The following is a 24,198-nucleotide window of genomic DNA, read 5'->3' as shown; positions in this document are numbered from 1 at the left end:
AAGACCAGATTGGAGAAAGTCCTGAGCAACCTTGTCTCCTTTCATAGCTGACCCTGCTTTGGGCTGGACATTGGCTAGAAACGTCTTGAAGTCCCTTCTCACGTAAATTATTATATGATCCTATGGAAAGAGAACCCAATTCCGCAATTTCCACATTTGTGTGACCCTTAATTGTAGTAAAATATTTTGTCAAAAATCTTCACCTCTATCCTTTGAAGTTGGGAAGAATCACCACATAAATATGCCATTTGTATTTAATTATACAGAAATATAGATTGGCAGCACTGTATATGCATGCTTTTCCTGTTTCATATCACAGTAAGAAAACTGAGTATGATGTGGTAGCATACTAACGCACTCAAAATAGTTTCTTTTAGGCTGTCATAATCTTTCTGTAAATACAGCTGGCCTTTAAACTGCATCAGTTTTGACATTTGCATTGTTACCAAAAATGGGACACTATTCAGATAATGTTTGCTTTATAGCAGCATATTATATGTATTATACATTTTTTCTATATTTATTATCTCGATTTATTATGGTAGGCATAGCTCTTCTTTGAATATATATTTTACTTTGAGTTCAGATTGTTATCTGCAATGTGATGTGTAACTATTGATTTTGTCAAACAGGCAGTAACTGAAATCCTGTTAGAAAGAAGCATGATAATGTGTAGCATGGGTGCAGTGAGGAATGAATGTTGTGCACAGATTTCCATTGGTGTAATGGTGCATAGGAATTGCCCATACAGCAGAGATGTCAAGTGCATTTATCCTAAAATAGACAAAAGCATATAGATTATGAAATGTAGGGGCACCAGGCAAATCCAGGAGGATATTCAGCAGTATCAGTTCTTTGTGACTTGAGTGACTCCTGTGAGAGGAGCTCAACCAGACAGGATGAAACATTTTTAAAGGAACGTTTGCTTAGTATTAAGACCAGAAATGACCAGAAGACATTAAGAAATGTCTTTCTCTGCTCTTTTAATTTAGGAGTTTAGTTCAAATTAAATAATATATCACCTACATTCCAGATGTGCAGCAAAAAATTAGATATTTTGCATAACATAAACAAAATACAGAAAAACAGTCTTGTTGTTGTCTGTGATGTTAGCACTGTCTTTCAGGCTTAAAGCAGTCCAGTGAAATGGATCCATAAATCCATAAAAATGGATGTTGTTAGCAAGAATAATACTGTAAATCCTAAAATGCCACAAATGCTGGTTTTTCTCCCGTTTCTGAAAATACGGTCTCATGCCCTTCTCCCAGTTCTCCCTACACTCTTGGAGAGATTTGCATTTTTTCAATCCTGTTTGATTTGGTTGATTGGTGTGTTTACAACTGTTGCAGATTACAGTGTCTTGTAAGGCTAATCTTGAGAGCATATATTTATTAAATACGAAAAGATGAAGAAGAGACATCACTATACTGTTTCTTACTGTCTGTAGCCTGGGAGAATAGACCAGAATGGGGGCATGGACATAGATACCTCCTCTTGAGTTTAGCGCTTGAATCTTGAGAGGGGTCTAAGCAATTTAGCCAAGAAAAATATTGGTGGTGTTATCCAGAAACAAGGTGGATTGTTTTGAAAACCCCACTCTAACTCTCTGTTGCTTGTATGCATTACTACTAAGGCGTATTGATCCCTGCAAGTAATCCCGTAAGTTGTTTTGCCAAAACAGAACTCTTCTTTCCCATAGTAATTGCAGTTTATGCTTACATGAGGCGTGATTAACAGCTCTCGAGACATGGGAACGAGCATGCAGGAAGGAAGGAAGTGGAGGTAATGCTGCCAGCTTGCACGATTGTGCTGGAAACAGGACGACGTTTAGGAAATCTGTGGCACTGCCTTCCTATTTCACTGCTTGAGGTAGCATGAAACCCTGTTCCTCTCAGTGGGATAGTGTCAAGGAATAGAAGAGATTGCTGTGCTTTGCAAGGACAGCAAAAACGCTCCCTTGTCCTTTTCTACAGGGAAAGACGGAAGTAGAAGGGGGATGTGTTTACGAGGCCTGTGGTGTGATCTCCGTCTGGCGCAGGCAGAGCGTGCTGCGGGGTGGCTGCTGCAGAGCCCATCCGTGGGCGCTGGTGTTACCATGGCAGAGAGGTGCCCTGCGCCATTTTGTCATATTATCAATTCTTGTTTCATTTTTTAAAGCTTTTCTTCAGAGCTATGAGAGTGGGATGTTGACAGTCATTCACAATTGTATCGCTTCAGGGACCCTTCTTGGGTTGGTGCCTTATTCTGACCTGCATCACAAGTCTTGTGATTGATGCCTTTTTAAATTTCACATACTCTCAGAAACTGGATGTCAAAACTCCCATTGCAGAACAGCCTTGAGCTTTGCATAGGTCCTTTGCTAGTATGCAATGAAGGAGACTTTGTATGGGGAGATAAGACTCCCCCTAGAAAAATAATTGAAATGCCCCACAGTTTTTTGTTGTAATGAAGACAGGCTGCTTTGGGAAAATGGAGGATATTGGGGGGAAGTCAGGAAGTGTACCAGGGAGTCTGAGTGGGTGGATGGGGAAGAGGAATAGAAGAACTGTGGTCTATGCAGGAGAGCGTCTGGGGTGCTGCAGGACAAAGAGCGCTTGCGACAGCTGCAAGGGGATAGCAGTGCGGAGGTATAAAGCATCAAAATAATGCACAAAATAGAACCTTATTGATAGAAGTAGGAACAGGCCTGTGGAGAGAAGTGGATACAGGGCTGAGCTGGCTAAAGAGACTGTGTCTGATAATATAGAGAGTATAGGGAAAATACAGAGAATGCGGAAATGCAGACAGGAAGCTGAGGAAGGGAGTTGACTAGTACAGCAGGATCATTTTATCACAGGCTAGTAAGATAACCTGTAAATTGGATAGTTCCCACTTCTGCATGTTCATCTCAACTTAAATTTTGGTCCTGAAATGCTCAGCCGTGTTCTTAGGAGAAGTTGTTTCCTCCTGAAGGCTCAAAAAAACAAATGTCAATTATATACATGAACCTCAGCCAAACCTCAGCGTGGTGAACTTGCTTTATCCTAGAGTCACACAATAAATCCAGCATTAGAGTGTGCTCAACAGAGGCAAAACAAACATTTAACATGGAAAGGAAGGAGCTTTAAGTGTGTGCTTGTGAAGGAGATATGCTGAGCAAATAAATTATAGGTCAGGCTACTGAATTACTCAATCCCTAAGGAATGTGCAGTATTTACATGAAATTAGAGTTTTAGAAAAATAGTTGTCACAGAATTCCCAGCTGAAAAGGGAAGGGGTTTACTAGAAACAGTCGGTGTAGTTTCAGAACCAAATATCTGTATAGTTCCATTTGCAGCTGACTGCTCCAAATGATTTATAGCCTTTATCTTACCAGTGTTGCATTTTTTTTCTGTTTGACTATATTATTGGTGACTATAAACATCCTCTCCTTTCCTGATATTTTAGGTACAGAGAGAACTGGCTGCTGTCATTGCCTTGAAAGCAAGGAAGTCAGGTGAGTCAAGCTGGACTTTAGAGAGGGGTTCCATTTTGTCATTTATTGAAGTATTTGATTTTTCATTGACATCTTATTAACATTAGGAAGCAAAGAAAGCAGACCTTATTCCTCTCTGAGGGCATTGTTTAATGGAGAATCTGCGTATACAGCACAATACAATTACTGTCAAGACTTGCTTTCCCTGGCTTTTCACATCTAATGACCTAGCTGATAAAATCTGAGCGTGTTACAATTCCAAATGTGAACTTGGGTCTCTTTCTGGCCAGCATCTTTGTTTTCTCTCGGCTTGTACTGTGTCAAAGAAGCTTATGTGATTATTTGGCTTGTATTTAAGACAAATAAGTTAATAATTTTGATGTGTTTTCTTTTGTGGCCCAGTATTTCATGCTGTCTCCAATGTGTTTTAGCAGCGCAGTCAGGTGCATTGCTGTATGCTAAAATAAAAAAGAAAAGAAAAAACAAAAAATTTAATTTAATTAATGTAGGCCTGAAATCTTGTGTTCTCTTTTTCTTTATCAACCTCTAATATTTAAAAGCAGATGATCACCAGAGGCTCCTTCAACCTCAACTGTTCTGTTGAATATGAACTATGATTATGCATCATTTTCCGAGGCTTAGTCTAAGATGATGATATGATCACTCGTGGGAATAAGAATCATCAGAAATTTAATTTCCAAGTGCAAAGTGTATTTTCTGACCTTGGTTTGACTAACCGTACAGGTACAATGGTGTGTACCTGTAAGAGTATAAACAGATGTGCCTCAGAACGAACCTCTACCAGCCTAAAACTTTGCATTGCTTGCTTTTCTTTTCCTAGGGTTAGGTAAGTCTGAGTGATTTTTTTTTCTTTCTTTCTTGGCCATTAAGTGCAATTTTTACTTGAACACATTCAGTAATTCTGTTTTCAAAAAATTTGCTTTTCATGGAGATGTTCATGGGAGAAAAGGAGATCTTGCTTGCTCTTTACTCATTAGACTAGTGATAAGTATTTTGCTCTAAGGTGTTGGAGGCATTTGAATCATTTCCTGAATTTATGGTTTCCATATTGCTCTTGAATTCTTTAAGTCCATAAAGGCCAACTTTATGCATGAGGGTGTTCTTTCCTGAAGACTTGTTTAATGTATCCAGATGAGTGTATAGGCAAGGTTGTTTTCAGGGCAGTAAAAGAGAAGGGTGAACAGCTAATTTAAAAGCTCTGAGAATATAAGTGTTACAGCAAATGCTGGTGATACAGTGCAAAGACGATAAACACAGGGTTGGGTGAGCTGTGTTTATTAGCACAGCCTCTTGCAGAAAATATCCGCATTGCTGCACTGCTGTGGAAGCAGCAGAGCTGGGCTTGATTGGCACTGCGCAGGAGCTGACCAAGCCTGCTGGACCAGAGCTGACTGCACAGGTTGACTCTCTGATGTCTTCAGCTATAGTGCAGTTAGTCTGCAGCCACAGTAATGTGCCTATGGCAGAGTGAGAGTTGAATATATTTCTAGAGTAAAATAGAAATGGAGTTGACTTAAATTATTGGCACATTCCCAGTCATTGAGGTCTTTGGGAGTATTTTCATTGACTTCACTGAGCATCTCTTGCAACTTCAGAGGTTTTGATGGGAATTGAGATCACAGATGATACACTTTGAGCTCTTCGCATGAGCTGTTAATAGTATAACATGATCATATCTTTATCTGTCTATCTATCTATATCTATGGCTTACAAATACAGTACAAAAGTCATTACACTTACACATACACATGCACGCACCACGTGAGATCTCAGAATGCAGGTACCAGATGCTATGTGGCTACGTGGCTAGCATATTTGCAAATATTTGCGTGTACAAATATAAGTGATAAAAATACGTGGACAGAGTTTGATACATGTTCATCTGGAAATAACAGTACACATAGATTATATCCACAATTGCCTGTAAATGTAAAGTTGCGGAAAGTATATTCAGATCTAAGTGTGAACTCAGACCTAAGTTACTTTTGTGAATTAATAGGTGTGCTTCTGAAACTGCTGTAGTAGTTTATATGTTAACACTCCTCAACTACTTGCTCTTAACTACTAAAGCCCCAATCCCACATGAATTTTAATAACTGATCATGTAAATTGTTCTGTTCGTTTTCAAAAAAAACCCAAGTTATTTTAAGGAAAGGTTCAATGTGAGCTTTTGTTTTGCAGTAAAATGGACTAAGGGTATGGTTCCAGATACCTTTTTTCTTAGTGGTTACACAGATCTAAGAAATCCCTTTACCTAATTCTCCTCTTCAGTTGTGTCAGCAAATATTACTACTGCTACTACTAAAATAAAAACTTGATTCTCCAAAAGCAGTTATTTTTAATCTGAGTTAGGCCCTCATTTCCTTTTGGTGGATGGCTACATTAATGCTTGTGTTGGATGCTGGAGGATCAGGAATGAACATCTGGAGATGAAAGCAGGAAAGGAGGATAGTTCTTGGAGTCACCTTTATACCAAATAATTGTTACCCAGATTGAGCAGGTAGAAATATTTTAGTTAAAAATCACACCCTTAAATAAACAAAACTCCCTATAGAACTTTGAAGTGCCGACCAGCCCTTCCTAATTCATGGAAACACTTACAATAACAGCTTAGATTTGAAGAGAAGATACTTCTTCAGTCAGTTTAACTAGTTTACACTTGTTTCTGAAATTTGGATTTCTTTATGTGTCATGTTGGACTGCTGCATGAAAAACAGCTACATGATCAGGCATAACTGTAAGGTCTAATTTAACTTAATGTCTTTACTACAGTAGGAGCAGAGTGAAGTAGGGTGGATGATTAAGCTTATTTATTTTATTGCTGATGGTTAAGCTTACAGTGCAACAGTTACAGTTAGCAATGAAGCTATGATATGCCATGCCTGGTGAAATGAAACGTATTTCAGAGAAAATACTTCTGGAGCTGAAAGCCACAATATCTTTCTAAGATACTGTTCTTCCAGCCCCATCCAAGCCTGTGTATAATTCCAGGAAATAAACCAACAAAGTCAGGCAAAGCATTTATTTTGGCATAAAAGCAGTGGAACATGGCTTTTGGGCCAGCTGCCCTGATGTGCTTCCGGACTGGTGTGAATGGCGTGGGCGCCTGGCACATATGCCCTGGCGTAAATGAGAGTGATGCGTGCGGGCTGCAGGCAAGTCCATAACCTGAGCGGGGCTTGAGTGTAAGGGGTAATCTCCTCATTAACTGAAAGCTTTCCTAGAGATCAAAAACCCCCCAAAAACCAAAGCTATTGTGCGGAAGTTCCTGTAACATTTTAGTGGTTCATTGTGTTTTTAAATTACAGTATTTCAAAATATTTCCTCTAGATATCTGGTTAGCACTGCCAGTAAGAGCAAAAAAATGAGTATTTTTGCCTGATTTAAGGACTATGTAATTTGTTCCTGAATTACTTTAATTTCTGGAGCTACCTCTGCCCTCTCCGAGAGATACATTGCAGTGATTTAATTGTATTAGAAAAACTGGCTGATTAAAATTTTAGTATTATTTATCTAGGACAGTAGAAGTAATCACTAGGTCACACTGCATGAAAATTGCTATAAAAGCACGGGAACACTACAGCTTCCTTTGCCAGAGGTGAGTAAGGTCAAAGTATTAAGGTCTGCTCTGCTTGGAAAGGGAAAACATTGCCTTTGGTTACCTGGGTGAAATAGTTTAGCTTTTTAAATGGAGCTTGGGTACTTAGTAGTCAAAGAAGTACATAAAAAGTAGTAATTATAGCTATTTCAGTTCTTGGACCAGAATGGCTGTTTCAATTCAGAGGTTTATACATTGCCTGTATCTAATGACAAAATGCTTTGAAAACCACGGTAGAGACATGACCCTAATGTAGGTAGGGCAGAGTATCAAAATCCTTGCTAGTACAGGACCTGACTTGATGGAGAATGTCAGAAAATAAAAATTCTGTAGGGTGTGGAGGAGAGTGCTTTCCTTCAAGAGACGTTCTTTCATTTTTATTGTTTGTGTGAAGATGAATATGAGAGGAATATAAAACTGACAGATAGTTGAAGGAAAAATGCAATACTTGAAAAATGAATAAATTCTTTCTACATGGTGGAGAGGAGCTCCATTTTCATGTTTCAAATGTATATTGCACATATACCACTCTGATCAGAAAGGTATAAGCAGTTAGATAAGTACGCAAGAGCCCTCCTGCAGAGTGAACTCAACATTGTTAGTTTCTCTGAAGCTTTGATAGACATCATAACTCTGTTGACTGGAAACTACAATTATATTTCATTAAAAGAAAGCCCTCATGATAATGCTGGCCTAAGAGGGGAAAATGAGCTTGTGCACGTCTGTATGGCATATAAAAATGCGTTAAAATTGTTCTTGCTTCATCTTAGAAATAAATAAAATTGTGCCTTCCTTGGGTTGGTGAAAGGTCTTGGAGAGGTGAGTAAATGGAGCAGAATATAGTTTTGTTTTAATTGTAGACTCTTGACATCAGAATTGTTCTGTTTATTTATACCTTGCTAGTTTCTGATAGCTGCCACAAATACGTGAGTTGCTTTGTACCCGTAACAGAGATGCAGCCTCTCTTCTGAAGGTTTACAAGGGCTGGCACGTATTGCAATTGCTTGTCAGGGCTCATATCGTGTTTCCCCTGAGTTACAGGTGGTAGCTAAAAAAGGATAAAATCCAGCAGACAACCCAAGGCTGGAGGCACAGCTACACCGGTACACCTAAACCGATCAGGGTCTGTCAGGTCGCCGCTACTGTGAATCCTGCCCGTGAGCGAGGAGCGCTGCTTTTCTGTCTGCTGGTAAACCTGGTAGCGCCCCATGGCATTATCCAACAAATTCCCTGAACTTTAAGGGAATAGATATATTCTGACCTTATTCACATAAAGGCGCGTTTGCAGGAGCGTGACCCTGGTCCTTGTGTTTCTGAGTACCAAGGCCAACTCGGATGTTACTGATGCCCTGCCGAAGGGGAGTGAGGATGCAAGGCCAGGTGCCACGAGGGGGACTGTGGGGTCTCTCAGGTGTTGCAGGAGCTGTGGCGGTAGTGTGGGTGCTGCTCCCTTCTCCTGGGAAGGGCAGGGCAGCTACAAAAGCCCTAACTCTTCGGTATATTTATACACTCTCTTAAGAATGTGGTTCAGATTTCTATAATACATTTAGGTACATTTTCTTTATACTTTCTTAAATTGACAAGCTGTATTGATTTTTTTAAAAAGCAGGTCATTTACACTTTAATATGACTTTTGCAATGCACCAGCTTTATAGTACACGTCTTTATAGTACAGGTCTTTTAGGTCTCCTCTCCCCTATCCTGGCTTCTATATGTGCATATCCACTCTTCTCCCTTCCCTTTTTCTTTAGTATTGTTTCTGTCAGGCAGGACTTACCAGGCAGCGAGTATTTTTATTTGGGGGCAGAAGATGCAATATGAAGCAGTCAAAGGGCTTGAACTTTGCCGACGCGGATGAGAAGTAGACTGTGAACAGCTATTCCTTTCCCAAGCCGCTGTGCCACCTCTTGAGCACTGCTGTCAGAGCCGATTGCGTGACGGTACTTTAGTACACTCCAGGCAATGTCAGCCAGGTTAAAAACATGGTAACAGCCAGGCTGGGTTAGGGTAAAAGTCCACCCAGTTCCCACCTTACTTGGGTGGTGAGTTTTGCACACTTAAGCAGAGAAACAGAGCAAGTAGAAACAATCCTCCTGATGGACACGCTCAGCTTATTACTAATCTGGAGTAGAGGGATTTTGCTGTTGCGTTGGGTAGCCCTTGGTGGGCATTTCTTCCATTAAATTGTCTAATTGCTTTTTGAACCCATTTCTGTTCCTGGCCTTCATCATATCTTGTGGTTGTGAGTCTCACAATTCATGTATGTGGTATGTGAAGACATATTTTTTCTTGCCCATTTTAAACACATTCCCTGCTGCTTTCCCTGCTTGGTGATACAACACTTGGGTTGTAGGTGCGTGGGTTGGGTTGATGGTGAATAATCAATACCTAGACTCATTATTTTTTGGATCTCTATCATATCCCTGGGAATAGTCTCTTTTCCAGGCTAAAGTGCAAGTCATTCCTCATACAGAGTCCTCTTCCATTAGATCTCATCATCCTTGCCACATCTAGTTCAGCTATGTTATTTTTGAGATGGTGCAGCCTGGAGACCATGCAGTATTCAAAATGTGAAAGCATTCTAGCTTTTGCAGTAATATTATGACATTTTCTGTGTTTTCTGTTTTATAACATTTCAAGTAATTACTAACCCTCCTCCCTCTTTTAAAACTATTTACCTTTTTGATCTGTGCTGAGTGTTGAGCTAATATTTTGGAAGAATATCTGTAGTTACTCTAAACTGTTCTGAATTGTAATTTGGAGCTGATTGATTGTTGCCTGCATATAGTTAGGTCTGATTTGTCTAATGTGCATTTATTTTTATTTATTAACATTGAACTTTTTATAATTTTTCCTTCCAGCTACTCAGTATCATCAGATCCTTCCAGCATAGATGTTTTTATATTTGCTTGTCTTGGGCGGCCTTTGCATCACCAAAATCTTGTGTGTAGCTGATCCTGGGAGTGCACCCCTAGCTGCTCTCCTTGCATAGGCTCTGGTGTGAAAAGTTTATAACTGTGCGAGTTTAGTGTGCTGAACTGCCTGCAGGGCTGAGACGTGCTGCAGCCAGCTCAAAGGAGGGGTGGTGGGTTTGTATCACCAGGCTGAATAATGCAGTCTGATGAGTTAGCTAAGCGGATAAAACAGCTTAATGCTGCCAGAAGGGTTTTACTCCTCCTTCCATCCTTCCACCTCTTTTTCCCAAGTAGCACAGATTCTTGTAGGACTCACCTGTAACTTCCATAATAATTAGCAAAAACTTTGTGAATTGGTGCTATATAAGGGTCCTATTTTGTGTTGTTTTGCTTACTTGTAGAACAGAATTGTTATGTAGCGTGCAGAAATCATTATGAATTTGAATTAGATTTCTACACGTACTTAAAAATGAGTTTGTAAGAAATCAGCTAAAATATATGATTAAAGACTATTAAATTGTGTAGAAATTCAGTATTTTATTTAAATCTGGAAGCACATTAAGTACCCTTTGAATTTACAGCTCTTTTAAGAGAGTAGATACGTACCACCTCTGGTGTGAACTGTGCACACCTTATTGCTTATTATTTTATGCAACTGAAAACCTTTGGGGACCGAAAGAATGTGTTCCACTTTACAGAATAAAGTGGCAGTTGTGTGCCATAGAGGTGTGCTTTTTTGCCTTTGGAAACACAGAGAAAGTTTGAAAACTGAATAATACGATGTCAATATCTGTAAAATCTTCCTGCATTTGTGTGTCTTCTTACATCTCTTTTCAGTGAATTGATTTACTTGATGTAGGTAAGACTGTATTTCACTACAACATCCAATTCCTCCAAGCATCAAGTGCTTGAAAGCAAGGGTCAAACTTAACAAAATGTGTGGACTGAGACACAGTTCTTTTATGAGTGCTAATACTAGTGTTCATCCTGGAGAAATAGCTACCCAAATTAAAGGCGTAGGGGTGTCATGTGTGAGGTAGGTCACAGTAACACTGAATCACAGTAGCCCTCCAGATCTGTTATATTTTTTCCTCTCTCAAAAGCTTTGCCAAACTGTGGTTCAAAATAAAAGTTGTACCTAAAAATATAGCCTTATATAAAAGTTGTACTAAAAATACAGTAATAATTTTAAAGCTGCATTGTGCTTTAAGGGTTTCGTGTCTTGATGCGAGAGAGGTAGTCACGTCAGCTTCTCTAACTTACCCTTTTCAAACATTTTGTTTCTGATTGAACGCCCATGCCTGGCAACAGATGCCTTGTTGGGGATTCTCGCCCTGATCCTGGGATCAGGCGTGCCTGTGGCCCTGCAGCCCTCCCAAAGGGTGGGAGCAGACTCCCTCTACATCAGGGGATGGAGCTCAGTGCTTGTGCGGTGAGGAGCAATAAGAGGTGATGCTCTGTGCTGTGGCTTCATCTCTGACTGCCTGTTTGGTGTCCACCCCGGGCAATGCTGTTGGTGAGAAGTGCCCTGGACAGCATCAAGGTACAGGCTGTGCATTTGTGCTCACTGGCCTTTGTATATTCAGTGGTTTACATAAATCGGGATGAATTCTGAGCTTTGGAAAGAAAAATGAGAGCTCTCTGTTGGAATTATGATGAGAGAGATTTTGGCAGTTCATTGTCTGTTTTTTGCAGCTATTCCAGAACTTCTGCCATAGATCTTTCTGCACGATTTATAAGGTACTTGCATCTCAGAAATGAGCAATGCAAAATAACGGTATAGATGATGTGTCTTGCACCTACACAAAAATGGATTATACTGTGAGGTCAAAAAGACAGGAGCTGTGCAAAAATCAGTTCCCATGTGAATGTTTTGTTTTCAGTGAATGGAGGGAGGCATTTACAGAATATATTTATTCAGAGTCCTCTTTGTTTCCTGCTCCTTTCCTGGCCATGCCCATAGGATGTTTCTGTGGAACGAGAGCAGCGTTTTGCTTTGCATCAGCCTGCTCAGGCACCTTCGTTTCATGATTGGCCTGTAGCTCCTTGTTCGAACCGTTCCCAGCTCTCCACGCCGGGTCCTTGTGTAATGGTCTCTTCTCCAACATGTAGCTGTCAGGCCACGCTGTTAGAGATGCATTCACTGCAACTCAGTTTTTTATTTTCAAATATCTTTCATGTGAGAATGAATGTCTAAAAGCATGGGTAAAAGATAAAGCTTTGTGTATTCAGTCATTGGATAGTTTGCTGCACAAGCCGCTATTGCTACAAAGAATATTGCTCTTTTCCATTTATGTAATATTTCGATATTGTGTGCAAGTATTTGCCATTGTTTTTCTCCTTGATGAAAGCTGATGTGATTTCTTATTTTGCCTACTATGTTTGTCCAGAGGTGTTTTACAAATTACATTCTTCTAATGCTCCACCACCCTGGATGAAATACGACCTTCAAACTCGAACGAAAAAGTTTGGTACAGATAAATAAAACAAACAGAACTTGCAAGCAAAAACAGTTGTACCAAGAATGTGAAAATAGCAGCAAAGCCTTTTGGCTGTAACGTGAGAATACTCATTCTTTAATTTACAGTGGTTATATAATGCAGACAGTTCTGATTCTCATTTAAACTGAGGTTTGTCCTTGTGGTCATCCAGATACAGAGAAAAGGAGTAGTGTCTTAATGATATGTGGATCAGAAAGACCAGATCTACGTCTGTTAGCCTTCTTTCTTACCACACTGGCTTTGCTCTGTTTAGGTTTCAGATTCCTACCCATACTGTTATCTGTTCCTTTTGATAAACTCTGCAATGAGAGGAAATGTTTTTGCATAATTTTCAGGAGTCCTGTTTCCTATTTGAGATCTGAGAAATGGCTTCCAGCACTAAGACCCTTGGGAACTTATTTTTCTGTATGGAAGCTAGATGAGTGTAATGAGTACCCTCTGTACAAATTCAATATTATTTCTACACTAAGGTCAGGCAAAAGTTAATGACCATTTTTTACGTGACAAACACAAAACCAACATTACATTTCATGCTCCTGTCCTTTTAAGAGAAAATAAAACGCTGGAGTTGATTAGTAAATTGATTTAAACCACTGAGCATAAATATCAAGAACACCCATTCTAGTGTTGAAGAGAAGCTGCCACCGTTGTCTCTTGGGGAAGTTTGTTCCCCAGTTTACAGGCAGCTCTACTCGATCCCGTGCTTGCTGTGCGCTCCTAGATGCAGAGGTGCTGAACGCGGCTGCAAGCAGGAGTCCCTCTTCAATAATTTTTGCATTTGCTTTGTTTCTTTAATTAGCTGATTTACTCAGCTGATTGCACAGCTGTCTGGGCAACACCCCCCCAAGGGCCTGCCAACTGTTTCAGAGATATGTAGGGTACTCAGCGAAGGGAAATCTGTACAGTAATTTGCATATATATATGCAGACATAGTGGGAAAGAATGAGGAAGCTCCAAGGCAATTTTTGTGTTGCTAATAAAAGGAAACATGTTAAGGATGAGCTTAAAAACCTGTCTCTTTTCAGTAATTCCTGGGAAAATATTACAATTTCATGGTAAATAAGGAACCAATTCTCAGTTGGAGAGTTTTATTTCTGGGATTCTCTCTGTCTCTCATAGGCAGCTTTTCAGGATTTCAGAGGTATTCAGTGCTTGTTGGTTTTGCCTCTTTTTATTTGGAGGTAGGACTGGGGAAATACCGACTTACAGAAGGGGGACCTGGTCTGGTTTAAAGTGGTCCCCAGATCTGACATTTGTAAAGCATTTAATTTTTGTATTTGCTTAGTCCTACTCTCTTACATAAGCTGGAGGATCTGGTGTTCAGTTTCCCCAGCAGTATCAATATGAGCTATTCATTTTTTTCCACTCTGATAAATTAATAGGCATCAGCAAACATTATAACACTGTCAGACAGCTCAGAGCTGCCATAGTAACCATGCTCTCTGGAGCTCACTATATACCCTCCACAAGGATATCACAAGCCCCATTGTGGAAAATAATAATAAAGTTTTTAAAAATCATGAAATTGGCTTAGAATCATGTGATTTTTTTTGAAAAAAGAAATGCTTGTGCTGTTGCTTGTTTCTTACAAGCGTCATCCCAGAAACTTCCTTTGGAAGAGCAGAATGGGAAGAAAGATGCCTCCCTTGAAGAATCTGGGATTTAAGAAGAATGCCAGAAGTTGTGATCTTCCTAGGAGCTGGCGCAGGCCGTTGGAGGAGGCAGAGAAGTGGCCGACGGCCACCCAGCAGGGAGGAGGCGGTGAGACTGTTGGCTTGTGAAATAAGGTGAAATTCGACTACGCTTAGTCGCTTGGCCACTGCCGCAGCGTTGGGAGCCTCTCGGCTGCAGAGGGCACGTGGGTGCCCTTCGCTTGCTGGCTAGAAAAGAAAAGTGGTGGGGTTATTTCTTTTTTATTTATTTATTTTTAATCACGTGGTAGTGAAAGGATTGAGATCTTGCAAAGGAAGAAGCAGTCTGCTGTTCTAAGAGGGGTGAAGGAATCACAGTAGCTGGTAAATAATCATCCTCACTGCGCAGGGAAGTGCAGCAGTGCCCACGAGGAGCGCAGCCCCGCGCGCCCGGAGCGCTGCGCTGCCGGGGCCGGAGCAGCCGTCCGCGTCTGGCCTCTCTTTGGGTGCCTGCTGTGCCGTGCTGTTCAGCAGCAAAATGGTTAACTGCGGTGGCAAGCCCTCTCCTAGACGCTTAAATAAGGAGCTTTCAAAGTTAACACCCAATTAAGCCAAAGGGAGGAAGTTCACACCTCGGCCGGTGTTATTGTTCTGGCGTGGCTGGCCGCAGGGTCCCAGGGAGCTGGTTTGTGCTGGGAAGGTTATCTTTGCAGCCAGAAGGGACAGAAAGAAGAAACTTTGTTCGTGTGAAAGGAAGAGAGCGGAGCTGCTGCACAATGCGGCGCAGCCTCTGGGAAGGCTGCACCGCTGCGGCTTCCACGAGTTGTTGTGCGTGCGGCTTTTTCACGAGTCCTTTCCACTTTCCGCTTAGGTGGCAGGTTCTGCCGTTTGGAGTAGATAAAAGCTGTTGAAAATGAAACAACCTGCGCTGCGCTAGGCGGTTCTTTCAACCTTTGTCGTCAAACGTCGTTAATTCACCTTCGCGCTTGGGAGCGTGCAGAGTTGGGTATCACGGGGCCACGTAAGCGACCCCGAAGCCACCTCATCTCCGTGTAAGCAACCCCGAAGCCACCTCGCCTTGACTTGGCCGGATGCTGCAGGCAGACGGAGGTGCCGCGCTGCAGGCGGCCGTGGCCCTGGCTGCGTACCGGATGCAGCACCCCAGAGCGCTCAGTGCCGCCGGGAGAGATGAACCCTACCACTGTCCTTATATCTGCTTTTAACTTTGTCGTATGGCAGTGAAAGCAGGGGTGCACTGTAGTCAGTAATGTTGACATAAAGAATATGCTGCATTTTCTTTTAAGTGGTGGTTCCATTCCCTTTCCCGTCAGAGCCCCCTTGAGAGAGCTGATTTTGCTGACAAAGCTAGTGGAAAAATGTTTTATTTCTTGGTTCTTTGTTATTTTTCTGCTGGTTTAATGAGCTTAATGAACTTTCTCTTGCCCCTGCCTCAAACTTGGTTGCACAAACTGAAAACAAAATCTTAACGCTAAACTGGAAGCCCTTTCTTGAACGAGACTTCATGATTTCTTACTTCCTGCATTGCAAGTCAGCATGGGTTTTGCTGGTGGCTGGTGGAAACAGGCAGGAGAGAGCTTATAATGGAAATGTTGAATCAACCTCAGTTTCAGCCACAGGAATATATGAGTACTGTGCATAATCCATTAGGGTTAAAGTGGGTTACTTCTCCCTGTAACAAAGATCAAAAGAAATTAAACAAACTTTACTTGTAAAAGTGATAATCCCTTTGCATATATATACACTCAATCGCCCTCCCAGAAGGTTTCTCTGCTCCAAGATTAGTTTTTTAGAAAAATCTTATAGCAAAATCCCAGCTCTGATCCACAGGGGAGCAAAGAAATTAGATCAGATGATGGCCCTTATGATCCTTAAGTGACCATTAAAAATCAACATCCTGAATTCCCTAAGCTAATTTGCAAATGGACACATTTGAATTGCTCTTTAGCAAGCTAATGCACTTTTTATGGCTTCACTTTCTTTCATTCATGGTGACCTTTTCTGTAGGTCAAAGGAGGAGAAATACTGCAGATAAAAAAGAGAATTTACTTGTATTTTTTAATCTTTGGTCTCAAGGCTGGCTCCACACATAGTGTTGAATAGATTTGTATGGGTCAGGGTAAACCAGCTTTGTCTTTCACTACTGTTGCTATTTTGTAAGAAATCTTGGAATATTTCGATCACAAGGAGAAAAGCTTGCTGGCTGAGAAGGAAGTGGTTGGTCAAGCTCCAAAGTTCACAAGTTTTTCCGTGTATATTTTACAATTTTAGGGAACTGTCCAAGAATCAACACTTGCCTGGGAAATACTTTCCCATCCCACCCTAAACTTCCAGTTATTTTTCCTACAGTTGAATTTGCAATGTCAGGCCTTTTTATTAAAAAATAAATAGCCAACTGGCAATAAGTGGGAACTGAATTCATATATTTTATGACTGATCTTAGAACTGTGTGCACAAAAGCCTGTTAGGTCACCTAGGCCACAGCCATAGATTAGTTTCCTGTATGCGAATTCAAGGGGATGTTTGCAAGTTATTGCTGGGTTAGAAAATACACTGTGTAAAGAAATATAGCAGTTTGTTTCCTAAGAGGGTGTGTGACAAGCTATATGAACATAATTTTGGAGACTATATAGGAATATTTTGAAAAATTATGTTGTTTCTTCATTTTTATAGACAAAATATGTACTAATCTTTTCATACAGAAACCATGAAAATGTTATTAAGGGTTATTATTCCTCCATATGGTCACCTCAGTCTTCAAGGGACTATATTCTTGTGATGAAAAAAATGTATTTGATGGTGTGGTTCCTTGAGTACTGCTCCATGGGTGTTGTTAAAGGACTGGTTCTTCTGTGTTTGGATAGCAGGCAGAGAGGATGTAGAAATCAGGCTTGTGATGGAAATTCCGTGAAAAAGAGGCTGATTCTGCTGTCTCTCTCCCAAGGGGGCTGGGAGAACATCAGTGTGAGGTCTGGGATTTTCTTTTTTTATCTTTTAAGAAAATATTTACTGGTTCTTTTCTGCATTCCTTGCACAGTTTAAACAATACTGAAGCCAAGGACAGCTGAGTTTGGATTATGAACTTTTGGGGCTTTCTTTAGTGTTGAGCTGTTAAATTGCTAATAAAAGCTTTAGGATGCATCTGAACTAGGGTGGTTTCCTCATCAGCTTTAAAATTGCTCCTGCTAAAGTTGTTCAAAGCCCGAGGCTACCTGCGACTGTGGCAGGCGCAGACAGCTTTGTTCAAAGGCGACGCGTTAGCGAGGGAGCGGCGTCTCTCCGGGGTCCCCGGCTCCTTTCGGTCGATGTGGGATGCTTGCCTGGCCGCCCCCTGTTTGCAGATTCGGGGCGGGGAAAGGGGACCCCTGGAGCAGGGGCTGTGCCCGCCGCCAGCCGCTGGCCTTTCCCTGGCCCGGCCGTGTGCTGGCGCTCCTAGGGAAAGCTGGCGGGCTCCACGTAAAGCACCGGAGCCCGGTGTGGCGGTCTTGCTCCTCAGCTTGCCAGGTGCTGCGCCGATTAGTAGCTGACGTTTGAGGGGATATTTCGGACATCCACGGCTAGAGCAAATTGATTATAGGAGGAATCGGGAAATGGAGAGTTGAGGAAATGTTGCATTTCTGCTGTCTGTTTAACACAGCCGCTGACGAGCAATTTTTAGTGGATCAGGCAACTGGTAGATGGCATTGGTTGGTGCCTTCTGGTGTTGCCACGCTCCTGTTTCACATCTGTTCTTCTCAGTAGGGCTTAGCAAGCTGAGGTCCCAAACGCCATCTGTCCCCCCCAGCAATGGGGACAGAGCAGGGCCAACGCACTCAACGCTTCTTGGGGGAGCACGTAGGAAGCCAGGAACGAGGAGGAGGAGGAGGAGGCAGCTCTGGGCAGAGGAGGCTGGGAGGTGCGTGGGAATGGGAGTGGGTGTGTGGATCCACCTGTGTGGCCGGGCAGAGGGGATGCCCAGGGAAAGCCCGACCTCGGACAGGGAAACAGTCGGGGCCACACGCGGCATTTGAGGTTTCAACTCCGGTTAGCGCTTCCTGGGGTCCGTACTTTTCCTAGCTAGATTGAAGCAGGGGTGGGTATACTTTCTCCTCCCACAATCGCATTTTACTTCCCTATAGCTTTAAATGTTGCTTTGATTTAAACATAATTATATGTGCTTGCTCTTGTAACTGTAGATTGACCCTGTGTTTTCAGCATTCACCTTGAGCTTCAGAGGCTGGCCGGTAAAGTGAGGCCAGCAAACCCACTAGTGAAGATTTGTACCAGACCTCTGTTCTCTTTTGATAAAGGATTTAGAAAGTTTCCTGAATGGAGTAAACTGCATTGGCAAATTGACTTTTTTTTTCTTTTATAATTGCATCTGTACTATTTTTTTTCCATAGCATAACTGTATCCTTCAAAGGTGAGGCAAGAAGAATTATACTATATAGGGCATAGCAATATCAGCAGAAACACTGCAGTAAAAAGCAAGTAAATCTCCATGCTTTACTTTAGAGGTCAGGCACAGTTTAAAGTTACATTTCTTACAAGTTTGCTGGATGCTGCCTGAAGTTCAGGCTAACTTTATGTCATGTCTGCAGCAGCCTAAGAGCACATGTGGGTGCAGACACCCAAAACCAGATCTCATGGCCCAAGCAATATGTAGGAGCTCGGCCATGTAACCTGGCTGTACAGGTAAAGCGTCAGGCGGAGGGTGGAGAAGGGTGTCGATGAGAACGGCTGATGAAGTTAGTCTTGCTACCTGTCAGCCTTTCTCCTGCTATGTGGACACCTGACCTGTGCAGCAATCAAACCCTGGGCTGCCTCAGCTTACAGTTTTAAGGCGAAGTGGGTGATACTTGTCTTGAAGCACAGTTCCCATGTGGATTGGGGACCCGCTGAGAGAGCCAGGGTGAAGGAAAGAGGAGGTGAACAGGAGAAGGCACAAGAGCTGAATCCTCTCACCCCAAGCCCTGAGCCTGGTGGCGGTCAGGAAATGGGGGGCAAGCTGCACTGCGCTGCACCGCGGATCATTTAATGTGCGGACAAGACCGATGAGATTTTAGTATAGTCGTTGTAAGGAAAGTCATTTCGCAGGTGTTTCGTCAGGTCTGGTGTGCACAGGCTCTCCTGTGTCATGGTTCAGGAGGCCTGAGGGCTTCCTGCCCCCGCTAACACGCAGTGGGCAGCCGCGTCGAATGGAAGGGGAACTCCTGTGCTCTGTGGGTGGCTCTTCTGAATGCGGAAGTCTGTTGTGTTCCTCCAGAAGAGGCCTGTTTTCCTTAGTTAGGTAATTTCATAATGCTGGTTTAGACCTTTCCAGAGTTCACGTTTGATCCAATATTTTTTTTCGCCTTAAAGTCTGGCAAAATTGGTGTTAAGTAATGCTGACTGAGCTACGTGAGTGGTCTCTCTTATTGTGCCAGTAGTGAATAACCTTCGACAGATCATCTTCTGCTATCATTTATTTCTGTAGAGGACTTCTGTGGAAAGTGATGCGCTTTGTTAAGACTGAGATTGCTTTGCTTAAACACAGTTTTCCAAGGCTAAGGTGTGGGATAAATCTGCTTATTTTGCTCAGTCCAGATTGACCTTCAATCATATGATGAAAATAAAGATGTTTCTGCTTTTTTTCTTCTTTATGAATGATCAGATCTTGTTATAATGGAAAAGATCAGAATTTCCTTAAATTCCACAATTTTATCAAGAATAGATTAGTAGTAGGAATATAACTATTTAGTGCTGTGAAAGAATATTTTACTGCCTGGGAAAATGAGATATACAGGAGCTTGTCTGAAAACCCTTAATGAGTTAATGCAAAAGCTAAAACTGGAACCATATTTCCTAAACAGTGATCTTGTTTGATCTAAACTGGGCCATCCTGCTTTGCTGCTCCTTGTGATTTGAAGCTGCCTACTTCCAATACATTCTCACTTTCTTGTTTTAGCAATTCATCAAAATGAAGAAAACAGCAGTCAAGAAATAAGAGGGCTGGAAGAGCTCAAGGATACGTCTGATGCTCAGGTAAATGTGTAAGATTAATAGCATATCAGAGACTTTTTCAGATCTGCAAGTTGAAGGTTCTGTTCTGCTTTCAATAGCTCTTTAGCATTGGGAAATGGGTTTTCCTCAATGTCCTGAGCAGGGAGCTTGTAGGGAGCAGAAAGTCTGCTGGATCTCGTCTTCTGCGGCTAGTCATAATAAGATTGATGATCACTCTGAGAATTAATCCCTCGATGTTGAAATTGGACAGCATTCTTAAACTGCTTCTATTCTTTCTAGATAGCACACATAGCATACACCAGATGTGAAAATAAAATGAGCTATGTTTTAGGAGGCAAGGGCATGTGACATTTTGATTTAATTTTAATCATTGTAAGTAGGCATGCTATGCAATGAGGATACTTGACAGCTTAAAAGCAGTATGCGAGAAAAACAGGATTTGCATTCGTGTCTATGAGTGTGCCTATTCTAATGGGCGCAGACAGATCCATGGAGCCAAACCGGCAGCACCTGTGCATTTCTACAGGTAGACTGGCTTGACCGTGGGACCCCAGGAGGGCCGTAGGCAGCTTCGGTAGCAGACCTGGATCATGGCAGTGCAGGCAGATGAATTGGGGCCCATGTGGATGTAAATGGGTATTTCTAGCGTTCCCTTCATGGTAATGCTTGAGCAAGATGTTTGGAAATAGTCTGCTCTCTTTCTTTTAATTGCAAGCAGTTACAAATCAGTTAAAAAAAAACGAGTGTAGAATGAGTCTTAAAATGTGAAAGTTTTGTTACCCAGTTTTAATTCCTGATTTACATCAGTGTGGAAAGGAGGATCAATCCTCTTAAGCTCAAGTGTATATTACAGTACAGAAAAGACTCAAGGGGAAATCCTAACATCACTGCAAAAATTTTTCAGCTTTCTATTTTCCTCTTTGTGTTCCATATCTGCTTGCTTCCACTTGATTGCTGTAGTTGTTATTATTTTTTGAGAATGTTTGTTCACAGATATATTAAAAATGTAAAAATAAAGACTACAATATGTGTGCTTCAAGCTAATAAGCAGTCAGCTAATAAGATTACATGGGCAGATTATAGAAAAAGTGAGAATTTATTATCAGGATATTGATTCACTCAGCTTTTATTTGGCTGCAAAGCAGCTTCTAAAATTTGAAAGAATTTGAAACATATTTAAAATTAAACAATTACTAAGTAACCAGTTAACAAAAGTGTTCAAGTGCGCAAATGGGAGAAAGGCAGTAGCATTATCAAAGTGGCTGTTGCTCTAGATTTTTTGTCAGTCCTGTAAAAAATGACATCCTACAAACACTGAACACGGTTCGCTTTAAGCGTGTGAATGATTTTTTTTTTTTTTTTTTGCTTTAGTGAGACCATGCATGTGACTGGAGCAAAGCAAATGATCTTTCTAGACAGTGACATACGGCTTTTAGTCTTCTGGTTGATCAAAGGTGAAACCTGTAATAATTATATTGTTTTCAACAGAAACAGAAGGAGGCAGTGGTGCCATAAAAAAAGAGCTCTCCTGTTAGCAGGTGAAGAAGGTTTGGAGCCTGCTCTGAATGCTACCTTGCTGGACATAGTATTAACTTATATTGGCGTTACATGGCGAAACAGGTGGAAGTGTAGAAAAAATTCGGTTCAGGACTGTTTAAAAGGGAGCATGCTGTAAATGAGATGCTGTCCTGTCTGCCTAAATATCTCTTATTTCACTTCCGTGTTACCTCTAGCATGTTCATTTATCAGTGTTATGGCCTTTCTAGAGGGAATATTTGCAGTGGACATGTGTTGTCAGTGTTTTTGATTTTACAAACGGATTAATTTACTTTTCTTCCCATTAAACCTTTTAATACTGTTTTGAATATTGCTTAAACACCTTTAATTATAGTAATTTTGTTCTATGAATGGCAGTGAAGTCTTACTATAAAACTTCTACATTTTTGCCATTCATTAAATTAAAACCAGTTAAAATATGCATCTTTATAATTTTAACCTTCGATAAGCTAGTTGTGTCTCTGTCTGCGTTCATGAGTTACAGGAGTAAGCATTAACATTTGGACATACAGGATTCTGGGTGCTATATGCATGTGCAACATATAAATGCAAATTGCACCTACTTGCAATTGCAAGTAGGGAGGCTTGTCTTTCCCCTTTTTCTTAAGGGCTTTAAAGGCATTGCTAGAGTTAAATTTATATTGACAAGTGAAAATGACCAGTAATATGAAACTCTAACAACATCCTCCCAACCAGCTTTTAGAGACTGTCAGCAGTTAATTAATTAGCTGAACTGGATGATTTCTGCATTACTTAGCAGAAAGATGTATAATGGGAAAGCCAGCATAATTGAGGAAATCAGAATTACATGTGAGGGAATTCATATTTTTGTTTTAATTATGAAAAAGCATGTTTAGTCTTTTATATTTTAAGTGCATTTTTTACTCTCAGAGCCAAGTTTTAAAAAGCATGTACATTTAACTTGATAATACACTAGCTTTCCCAGGAGATTTGTAGTTGACCTTTTATCCTCTGGAAGCCCAATAAAATACATAGTTTAAAGTTCCCTGCATTACTTTAAATTAGCAAACAGTTGGGGGGAGGGAATGTATTAACAAATTAGATTTCTTCTTGGTGAAGACAATGTGGAACGGGACAATGCAAGTCGTTAATGCAGCTGCTGATTTAAATAAAGATAGTTTTGGTGGCAGGGATAAAGGGATTGTATCTAGAGCTGTTTGTTCCCTGGGGAGCTCAGCCATGTAGAAGACAGTAACACGTTCCCTCTGAACACACAGCGAAATGGTGAGGTCGTGTGTTTGGAAAGACATCTTCCTCCGGAGTGTTTCTTTCACTTGAGTAGACTGAAGCCAACTGTTCTCCCAGAATGGGATTTTGACTGGGATAGGAGCTTAACAGGGGGGTATCTGAGGAGTACCTTCAACTTTTTTCGGAGTAGGCTCCCTGCCAATACCTTCTCATCCTTGTTGCCCAACACATTGGGCAGCAGAAACCCTAGCTTTTGCCACTCTCCCTCAGCTGCAGATTCCTACCTGTGGATCCTGGGACCGTCTTTCCAAGCCATTCCCACTCTGGCGGCAGCGGTTGCTGCCTCCTCCCTGTTGCTTCTTGCACCATTGGCTGAATCCAGCTGGGATCATGTGGAATTCAACCAGTTCAGGTTGTGAGATACCCCTCGGTGGTTGGAAATCAAGGGAATATGACCCCTTGAAATAAACTCTCTTTACTTCAATTTTTCAGTCTTTCCTATTGGGGCATTTAATGTGAAAATAGGTGTTCGTGTCTGTGTATATTTGTTTTATTTGTGAATATGTGTATTATCATCCTAGTCATGCATAGTGACAGAATAGAAATCAGGCTGGCAATAAAATAATGATGTCAGTCAAATGATATTAGCAGAAAAGGAAGTGAAATCCTCATTTCTTAGCTTAAAAAAAGTGTTTTTAAATATTGGGCCTTGCTTCATGCACTGGAGAGGGAAAATATTTGTTCAGCATATGGAATAGTGAATTTCTGTCAGATGTCCACCTGACAAGCTTCAGTGCATCTTGTAATGACCTGAGTTGTCTGCGTGGAACATGAAAGTGTGAAAAGTGTCTCCAAAGTAATCAGAACCTCTCAAGATTTGGGGTCTAAATCCTTATGATCTGAAAGCCCTAACAGGTCATAACCGTTCAAATGTCCTTAGCCTAGAAGCCTGTGGGGATCACAAAGCACAGATGTCACGCTCTCTGCTAGAAGCACTGCTAAGCCATGGAATAGGCAGACTTGACTCTAGCTGATGTCCCCAAGCAATCTAAACATTGCATAGTGCAAACATCTGACCTCAGCCAAGTCTGTAATAGTTGTCTAGACTCCCTATGTAAATTACTGGAGAAATATGAAAGTTTTAGGAAACAACTTATTTGGCCATTTTTAAATGTCTATTGTAAAGCAAAATATTTTTCACTTAGTCAGTACCTCTTCCTCTCTGTTGATTGAAAGAAGCTCTTGACAATTAATCCACTGTAGTTTTCTACATTTAATAAGGTCAATCTTCCACTGATCTGCAGGTGATAAT

At 41.3% G+C, this 24,198-nt stretch overlaps 1 protein-coding gene across 3 annotated transcripts in view; it reads left to right on the top strand.

Annotated features, from left to right (window-relative positions):
* RAPGEF5 (Rap guanine nucleotide exchange factor 5) overlaps nt 1-24,198 on the top strand; it is a 167,480-nt gene that overhangs the window by 46,467 nt on the left and 96,815 nt on the right. For all 3 annotated transcript variants that reach the window (XM_062569216.1, XM_062569215.1, XM_062569214.1), the window contains exons 7-8: nt 3,427-3,475; nt 20,065-20,141. In XM_062569216.1, coding sequence (XP_062425200.1) covers nt 3,427-3,475; nt 20,065-20,141 — 126 coding nt within the window. The remainder of the gene's footprint in view (nt 1-3,426; nt 3,476-20,064; nt 20,142-24,198) is intronic.

The sequence above is a fragment of the Rhea pennata genome, chromosome 2 (genome assembly GCF_028389875.1).
Source record: "Rhea pennata isolate bPtePen1 chromosome 2, bPtePen1.pri, whole genome shotgun sequence".
NCBI lineage: Eukaryota > Metazoa > Chordata > Aves > Rheiformes > Rheidae > Rhea > Rhea pennata.
This window is presented reverse-complemented; position numbering and strand designations above follow the sequence as displayed.